Source organism: Rhinichthys klamathensis, unplaced genomic scaffold (assembly GCF_029890125.1).
Source record: "Rhinichthys klamathensis goyatoka isolate OS25496 unplaced genomic scaffold, OSU_Roscu_1.1 h1tg001187l_1, whole genome shotgun sequence".
NCBI lineage: Eukaryota > Metazoa > Chordata > Actinopteri > Cypriniformes > Leuciscidae > Rhinichthys > Rhinichthys klamathensis.
Window position 1 is genome coordinate 2501 of NW_026607377.1, and position 10000 is coordinate 12500.

The 10000-nt window shown below is 41.9% G+C and overlaps 1 protein-coding gene across 2 annotated transcripts in view; it reads left to right on the top strand.

Moving 5' to 3' along the window:
• LOC130079620 (alpha-actinin-2-like) overlaps positions 1-10000 on the top strand; it is a 35714-nt gene that overhangs the window by 1685 nt on the left and 24029 nt on the right. For both annotated transcript variants that reach the window (XM_056244958.1, XM_056244957.1), the window contains exons 2-10: positions 2357-2471; positions 2610-2729; positions 4602-4688; positions 5187-5274; positions 5438-5516; positions 8361-8442; positions 8775-8860; positions 9001-9093; positions 9766-9996. In XM_056244958.1, the coding sequence (XP_056100933.1) occupies positions 2357-2471; positions 2610-2729; positions 4602-4688; positions 5187-5274; positions 5438-5516; positions 8361-8442; positions 8775-8860; positions 9001-9093; positions 9766-9996 (981 nt within the window). The remainder of the gene's footprint in view (positions 1-2356; positions 2472-2609; positions 2730-4601; positions 4689-5186; positions 5275-5437; positions 5517-8360; positions 8443-8774; positions 8861-9000; positions 9094-9765; positions 9997-10000) is intronic.

Sequence of the window (10000 nt, forward strand, 5' to 3'; positions counted from 1 at the left end):
ATACAAATAGAAATATCCGTCTGACAACACCGAGAGAACACGCTAAACCTGTGTGTGTCTGTGTGAGAGAAGACCAATGTGACACGCGCTTCTCTATTGTGTCTGTGAGGAGCGCGAGCTAAAAACATCCTCCGTCCACACACACACACACACACACACACACAATAATCTCTTCAATGTCAGCATCTTTAGATCTGGACTGACACTCAAAATAGCGCTTTATGTGAATCAGATTCAGAAGCGATTAATTATTTTGTCATGCATATCGCGAATATGTTGGTCCATTTACCCTGTAAAGTTAACAGAAACTCCAGCATTTTGCAACGCACCGCAGACATGATTTCATTGAAAAAGCATGTTGTTTAACTAGATGTATCACTTAAATTGTGATTTGCGGTATTGTGCATTGAATTAATCTCACGCCTCGCGGTTTTCTGTGTGAACTGACCGGCGTGAGTGTGTGAGTGTGTGTGTGTGTGTGTGTGTGTGATGAATGTCACCAGGAGCGGTTTTCCCTCAGGCATGCGCGCTTCTCTTTAAAGCTTCACTCGTGTTTCAGGAGAACGCGTGTGATTTATGAGGGAACAACAGACCTCGCTGTCTGTCACTGACAGGACATTGTGTGCTCGGGCATGACGCACGTGACCAGCTTTTGTTTTGATAATAAGCATTGGCCAAATAGTTATGTACTCTGTTTTGTTTTTGCTTTAAGTTATATTCTCCAGAACAAACTCACAATCAGATATGAAATGCACACTTTAAAGAAGCTTGAAACCGAAGTCACGCTAGTCTTTTCTTCCCTATTGTGAGAAATCGAGTCTCCCCGGGAATCGGGTTTCTTTTATGACCCCGATCCGATTGGTTCAAGGAACGAACATTATGATCTATATCGTTTAATATGCATTGTAATGACCACGTCTTTTAAATTACATGGTCCATAATACTAGCATATAACCTGAAGCTATAAGGTTGTGAAATCAAGAATTTCTCGTTACTGTTTTTTTCGTTACCCTAGCTTAGCATACATTTACTCAATTAGCCTGCTAACTTCTTTTTTTACTAGTTTCCAATTACATATTTCAAATTAATGATGTTTGTGTGTACTTAGCATGACAATTAATTTATTAAAAATGTATTATATAGGCTACTATACCACCACATTGCAATTATTGTGTAAAATTATTATTAAATTACTTTTACATAACAACATATGTTGCAACAATCCTTATCCTTATAAAAAATACATTGTTAGGCATGGTTGTGTTTCCAGTTTGTTTTATTATGCAATACATAGGCATTAATTTTTCTATTCAAGCATGTTGTTTGTGCACTTAATGTAATGAACATCATACAATAGTTTAATATGTTATAATTTGGCAAGACATTGCAATAACAACTTTTGATCAGGCATTACCGCCTGGGTCCTAAAGGAGACCCAATTCCTGGGGGCTCGATTTCTTATCCGTATATCCAAGTGAAACGCTTGGCTTCAGGAACAAGAACAAATGTGGGCGGGGCTTGATTTTGTCTGGGGAATTGATTGGATGGTTGTGGTTTGCTATTGGCTGATCTCATGTGAGTGACAGGTTGCTCCGCCCACATCATCAGAGAAGAGAAGAGAAGCTGCAAGAGGAAGTTATTCTGATTCAAGATTATTAACAGAATATGCACTGATAAATCATTTAGATTAAACTGCATTATTCCATTAAAAAACAAGAATTGTCCATTTTTGATTTCATGGTGAAATGATGCACCAGAATTCTTGGTTGTTGAAAAAAAAATTTCCTTGGAAATACAGTATAAATCTCACACTCTCGAGTTTGCATAATGAGCAAAGTTTCAGTCAATCGAAATACTTAAAGGTGCTGTATGTAAGTTTTTCACTCTACTAAAGCATACAAATACCATAATCTGTTCGCATATATTGAGGAAACATGCTGAGTTCACACACTCTGTCTGTTGTTGTTTTGGTCTGTGTGACTCCGCCCACTACCAGTTCACCCAATAGTATTTGGACACCCTGGGTTGCCAGTTAGCAGGAAACACCGCGTATTGCAGCCAGCGAAACAAACTGGGTCAGAGATCGCAGATCCTACTCGACCTAAAAAGCCTCGGGATCCATCTAAAAACCTCAATGAAAATGTTTCATTCCTCAAACTGGCGGCCCGCGTGAGCGTCGAGTCTGAGGAGGCGGGGAAACGACGATCTCTGATATTTTGAATTTGGACTGCAGTACCGATCTCCACCACTAGCTGTCATTCTTACACACTGCACCTTTAAGTATGACTCTCAATAAATGAAAGAAAGCATGCATGTGTAATAATAAATGATAGATGATGATCCTCTGGTCTCTCAGACGTTCACCGCCTGGTGTAACTCTCACCTTCGGAAAGCGGGAACTCAGATCGAGAACATCGAGGAGGATTTCAGGAACGGACTGAAGCTGATGTTACTGTTGGAGGTCATCTCAGGTACAGTTCAGTCTGCAGGTCTCTCTCTCTCTCTCTCTCTCTCTCTCTCTCTCTCTCTCTCTCTCTCTCTCTCTCTCTCTCTCTCTCTCTCTCTCTCTCTCTCTCTCTCTCTCACTCTCTCTCTCTCTTTTCTTCCAGGTGAAAGGCTTCCCAAACCAGACCGGGGAAAGATGCGCTTCCACAAGATAGCCAATGTGAACAAGGCTCTGGAGTACATCACCAGTAAAGGGGTGAAACTGGTGTCCATCGGCGCTGAGGGTGAGAGAAGCTCCTGGTTATCATCACATACAGTCAAACCAAAAATTATTCAGACACCAGATATCATTTTTTATATATTTTTTACTAGTGGGTGCAGGACACTATAGTTATGTACACTGAACAAAATTGTAAACGCAACACTTTTGTTTTTGGCCCATTTTTCATGAGCTGAACTCAAAGATCTAAGACTTTTTCTATTGACACAAAAGGCCTATTTTTTTCAAATATTGTTCACAAATCTGTGTAAATCTGTGTTAGTGAGCACTTCTCCTTCACCGAGATAATCCATCCACCTCACAGGTGTGGCATATCAAGATGCTGATTAGACAGCATGATTATTGCACAGGTGTGCCTTAGGCTGGCCATAATAAAAGGCCACTCTAAAATGTGGCCTTTTATTTTTATACAATTATACAAAATTAAGCATTGCTTGGTAATTGGTTGAGCTAAACTGGTATTATTTAATTGTGTAGTTAAATTTAACAGCTGACAGATTTACAACATAATTCATCTGTACATAACATAACTCTGAGTTCTTGTCATATTTTATTACCATTTTCTAAACTATAGCGAATAAACTGTGATAATGTGAGAAATGTTGAAGGTGTTCTGGTTTGACTGTAGATCTGAACTACAATCTTACATAGTTGTAGTTCATCATGAATGCTTTGATTGGTCTCTATAAGAAGATTAAGACATATTCAGACACTCAGCAGATTATTGCAGAAGCACTTTAAAGGGGTCATATAATGGTACATGCACTTTTACAAGTTGATTGTACTGAAATGTGTGTTGGCAGTGCCTGTACACAGCCATCATATAATGATAAAAATCCATCCAGTGGTTTTGTTTTAATCTCCTTATATGTTTTCCCCTGCCTCAAATCGAGCCGTTCGAGCCTGTGACGTCACACGCTCGGAAGCCCCTCCCACGATTGTTGATTGACAGCAGCGTTTCAACACAGACCCGCCCTCGCTCGTGAATCATAGTCTGCGCGGACCGGCGCGGTCATTGTTGATATGCTGGAGCACTGTCTATGAGCAGAATGGCTCTAAGCGATTGTGGTGTTCTGTTCTTGGGTGCAATAACGAACACAGTCATTTTAATGTTCCTAAATCCGAACCGCTGAAGACGCAGTGGCTGAGTTTGTTTTCGAAGGGAATATTCCCCACGAGCAACGTCAATGCTTTCATGTTTGCGCGAATCATTTCACACACCAGACTGCTTTATAGACGAGGAGGTATAAAGCTGGTTTTGCTAAGAAGCTGCTCCTGAAAGGGTCGGTACCAGCTATTCGTGTTCCTGCAGCTGCTCCAGAAGAACGGAAGTGAGTGTAACGTGTTATTAAACTTTATATTAATATTTATATTAATCCTTGTAAATCGCTAGCTGCACGCTTCACAATGAATGCGTCTAAGGTTTACACTCAGGGTACATTACGGCATGTTTTCTATGTATGACGTTCTCAATATAATGCATAATCCCACGTTTATACTGAACAACGTGTTATGGTTATTGTGTTACAAACGGTGTACGCCAGAGCCGGCTCTGGTGTACGCACAGAACAGAGAGGCGGAGTCAGCAAAGCTCATGATCATTTAAAGTCATATGCACTGAAACGGCGTGCTGAAAACAGAGCTGATTTTGACCAGGTAAAATAAGTGTTTTCTTACAATACTAATGAGAATTTTTAATTAAAGTATATTACAAACTTTTAATTTAGACCCTAAAGAATCATATTAGCTTGTACAAAAATGGCATTATATGACCCCTTTAACAAAATGAGAGTGTAAAAGAGTTCTAGAAGCTTAATTTTACAGTTATTTGCATGCGCGAGGTCAAACTCAAGTGCGTCGTCTGTTGGATCCTCAGAGATTGTTGATGGAAATGTGAAGATGACTCTGGGAATGATCTGGACCATCATCCTCCGCTTCGCCATCCAGGACATCTCAGTGGAGGGTATCTGTCTCACACACACACACACACACACACACACACACACACACACACACTCTTACAGACTCTCCTTCTCTGTCAGAAACCTCAGCTAAAGAAGGGCTCCTGCTGTGGTGTCAGAGGAAAACGGCCCCTACACACACACACACACACACACACACACACACACACACACTCTCTCTCTAATACACACACACACACACACACTCTTACAGACTCTTCTTCTCTGTCAGAAACCTCAGCTAAAGAAGGGCTCCTGCTGTGGTGTCAGAGGAAAACGGCCCCTACACACACACACACACACACACACTCTCTCTCTAATACACACACACACACACACACACACACTCTCTTACAGACTCTTCTTCTCTGTCAGAAACCTCAGCTAAAGAAGGGCTCCTGCTGTGGTGTCAGAGGAAAATGGCCCCTACACACACACACACACACTCTCTCTCTAATACACACACACACACACTCTTACAGACTCTTCTTCTCTGTCAGAAACCTCAGCTAAAGAAGGGCTCCTGCTGTGGTGTCAGAGGAAAACGGCCCCCTACAGGAACGTCAATATACAAAACTTCCATATCAAGTAAGAACATGCAGAAAGAAGACAAATATATGGTTTATTTTCTTACATGCCACAGACGTGTCTTCCTTATGCACTCATGAAATGATTAGAAACAGATATGTTGAGTTGTGTCGAGATGTGTCTCAGCCTCGGTCCTGCTAACGTCTGCTATCTCCACTCTCAGCTGGAAGGACGGTCTGGCGTTCTGTGCGCTCATTCACAGACACAGGCCTGACCTGATCGACTACTCCAAACTCAACAAGGTCTCTGTCCCCCAGTGCATGCTGGGCATGCGGGTGTTATTAACTAACAGATACACTGTAACGAGTCCAGCAGACACATTTACTTAAGCAATCCAGGCAAACAGAACATGGGAAACACTGGGGTTTAAATACAGTACACAGGGAAACACAGGCTGGAACGCAGGACGGGAACGTGATTAGTTGCTACGTTAAGCTGATTAATGGAAACAAGACAAACACCGGAAGTAAAACTCAGTTACTTTTGTCGTTTATTTACTCAGTGTAACAGGGTTCAGATGTTATGGGAAGAAGGAGGATGGAACCGGCGAACATTCAACAGTTTAATAATAAAATAAACAAATACAAAATGAAAGTTAAACCAGCAGCCCCTCGCGGACGACTGCTGGCCACAGAAAAAAAACAACATAAAATCAGGCCTGTTCCTCTCTCCATCTGCACTGTCGTCGCTCCTCCTTTATGCTTCCGCTCCTCCGTGAGAGATGCGAGACCGGTGCGTCTCACAGGTGTCGCTCATTACCACTCACGCCACCGGCCTCGTCCTGCTCGCCACACTCAGGCTTTACTCAGGCTTTACTCAGGCTTTACTCAGGCTTTACTCAGGCTTTACTCGAGCTTTACTCAGGCTTTACTCAGGCTTTACTCTGGCTTTACTCAGGCTTTACTCAGGCTTTACTCAAGCTTTACTCAGGCTTTACTCAGGCTTTACTCAGGCTTTACTCTGGCTTTACACAGGCTTTACTCAGGCTTTACTCAGGCTTTACTCAGGCTTTACTCAGGCTTTACTCTGGCTTTACTCAGGCTTTACTCTGGCTTTACTCTGGCTTTACTCAGGCTTTACTCAGGCTTTACTCAGGCTTTACTCGAGCTTTACTCAGGCTTTACTCAGGCTTTACTCTGGCTTTACTCAGGCTTTACTCAGGCTTTACTCAAGCTTTACTCAGGCTTTACTCAGGCTTTACTCAGGCTTTACTCTGGCTTTACTCAGGCTTTACTCAGGCTTTACTCAGGCTTTACTCAGGCTTTACTCAGGCTTTACTCAGGCTTTACTCGAGCTTTACTCTGGCTTTACTCAGGCTTTACTCGAGCTTTACTCTGGCTTTACTCAGGCTTTACTCGAGCTTTACTCAAGCTTTACTCTGGCTTTACTCAAGCTTTACTCAGGCTTTACTCGAGCTTTACTCAGGCTTTACTCAGGCTTTACTCGAGCTTTACTCGAGCTTTACTCAAGCTTTACTCAGGCTTTACTCGAGCTTTACTCTGGCTTTACTCAGGCTTTACTCGAGCTTTACTCAGGCTTTACTCGGGCTTTACTCGAGCTGTACTCAGGCTTTACTCAGGCTTTACTCAGGCTTTACTCGAGCTTTACTCAAACTTTACTCAGGCTTTACTCAGGCTTTACTCAAGCTTTACTCAAGCTTTACTCAGGCTTTACTCGAGCTTTCTCAGGCTTTACTCAAGCTTTACTCGAGCTTTCTCAGGCTTTACTCAGGCTTTACTCAGGCTTTACTCAGGCTTTACTCAGGCTTTACTCGAGCTTTCTCAGGCTTTACTCAGGCTTTACACGAGCTTTACTCAGGCTTTACTCAGGCTTTACTCAGGCTTTACTCAGGCTTTACTCGAGCTTTCTCAGGCTTTACTCAGGCTTTACACGAGCTTTACTCAGGCTTTACTCAGGCTTTACTCGAGCTTTCTCAGGCTTTACTCAGGCTTTACTCAAGCTTTACTCGAGCTTTCTCAGGCTTTACTCAAGCTTTACTCAGGCTTTACTCAGGCTTTACTCGAGCTTTACTCAGGCTTTACTCAAGCTTTACTCAGGCTTTACACGAGCTTTACTCAGGCTTTACTCAGGCTCTACTCGAGCTTTACTCAGGCTTTACTCAAGCTTTACTCAGGCTTTACTCAGGCTCTACTCAGGCTTTACTCAGGCTTTACTCAGGCTCTACTCGAGCTTTACTCAAGCTTTACTCAGGCTTTACTCAGGCTTTAGTCAGGCTTTACTCAGGCTCTACTCAGGCTTTACTCAGGCTCTACTCAGGCTTTACTCAGGCTTTACTCAGGCTTTACTCAAGCTTTACTCAGGCTTTACTCAGGCTTTACTCAGGCTTTAGTCAGGCTTTACTCAGGCTCTACTCAGGCTTTACTCAGGCTTTACTCAGGCTCTACTCGAGCTTTACTCAAGCTTTACTCAGGCTTTACTCAGGCTTTAGCCTCGTACAGCTGATGTTTGACTGACGGGAAAGAGAGACTGACCAATAATCCCGTCTGAAAGCTGAACGCTTTAACAAACCTGCGTGAATCTGCCGTGTCATGATTTATAACCTCAACCTGTTATTTCAGCATCATTGATTTTGGTGTAATACGTTTTTATTTTTATATTTGAATTTCTGTTAAAGTTTTAAGAATTTTGTTGTGTTGTCATTTTTGTTTTTGTGGTACAACATGAACTAACAATGAAAGATTCTTCTAAACAAAGCATTTATATTCATCTTAGTTAATGGCAATTTCAACATTTACAAGTACATTAAAATACTGCTCGTTGTTGTTAGTTATTAACTAATGGAACCTTTTTTAATTTAAATAATATTTTTGTCCATATAGTTTTTTTTAGTACATCAAGTAAAATCAAATGAAATATTTAATTATATTTTATAATATATTTTATTATAATATTTGAAATAAGTAGTTTTATTTTATTCCAAGTAGCAAATTTTTTTATGTTTATAGTTTTATTTTTTAGTTAATGATAATGATCCTGTATGGAGCATATGTTGATCACTTAAATGAGGATGAAATTTTGTACAAACTTATTGCTGTAATTAAAATAAACTGGTTTTCTCTGTGCAGGACGATCCTCTTGGAAATCTCAGTCTGGCTTTAGAAATCGCGGAGAAACACTTGGACATCCCTAAAATGTTGGACCCAGAAGGTAAAGACGGACAGATCAGCTTCATATGCGTTACATCAGTATTACATACATTATTATACAACAATACTCTCCTGTTGAGCTCAGTAACAGATTTAGCAAACAGCTGTCTGTGGTGACAGGCTGTGTTTGACCTGCGTTTCGTCTTACTGTCATGAGAAGGTGACGGCCTTGAACAATCCATCCCAGAATGCAGTGCACAGATTCCCCTCTGATGGCTGTGTAATCAATGCAAATGGCCAATGCATTAAGCAAAAGTTGCTGTTTAATTCTGTTTATTTCATGATCACGTTTGTTGTTGTGTGTGTGTGTGTGTGTGTGTGTGTGTGCTCCAGACATCATTAACACCCCGAAGCCTGATGAGAGAGCCATCATGACCTACGTGTCCTGTTTCTATCATGCTTTCGCTGGTGCAGAACAGGTATTTCTGTACTTAATGTGAGCAAAACATATAGAATATCTGCTCATTATTAACTAAAAGCAGATGCATCATGGGTACTTTTTAAATGACCTGCTGTAAGTCGAGTCTGAATCTGTCATGTGACATTTGTGTGTTTAAAGGCAGAAACAGCGGCTAACAGGATCTGTAAAGTGCTTGGAGTGAATCAGGAAAATGAGAAACTGATGGAGGAATATGAACGACTGGCCAGTGAGGTACCACACACTCTCACACACACACACACACACACACACACACACACACACACACACACACACACACACACACACACACACACACACACACACACACACACACACACTCACTCACTCACTCACTCACTCACTCACTCACTCACTCACTCACTCACTCACTCACTCACTCACTCACTCACTCACTCACTCACTCACTCACTCACTCACTCACTCACTCACACAAACACACACACACACTCACTCACTCACTCACACAAACACACACACACACGCACACACACTCACAAACACACACACGCACACACACACACTCACTCACTCACTCACTCACTCTCACACACACACACACACACACACACACGCACAGACTCACTCACTCACTCACTCACTCACTCACAAACACACACTCTCACAAACACACACACACCCATACACACTAACACACACTCACTGAAGACTGGAGTAATGATGCTGAAAATTCAGCTTTGATCACAGGAATAAATTACACTTTACTATATATTCACATAGAAAACAGCTGATTTAAATTGGAACAATATCTCACAAATGTTACAGTTTTTACTGTATTTTTGATGCAGCCTTGGTGAGGAGAAGAGTCTTCTTTCAAAAAAATGTATATGAAATTAACCTGGCCCCAACTTCTGAATGTTCCAGTTGTTGGAGTGGATCGTGCGCACCACGCCGTGGCTCGAGAAGCGCAGCGCTGAGAACACACTCTCTGCCATGAGGTGCAAACTGGAGGATTACAGAGACTATCGGCGTTTGCACAAACCACCCAAAGTCCAGGAGAAATGCCAGCTGGAGATCAGCTTCAACACACTCCAGACCAAACTACACATCAGCAACAGACCCGCATTCATGCCCTCAGAGGGGAAGATGGTGTCTGTAA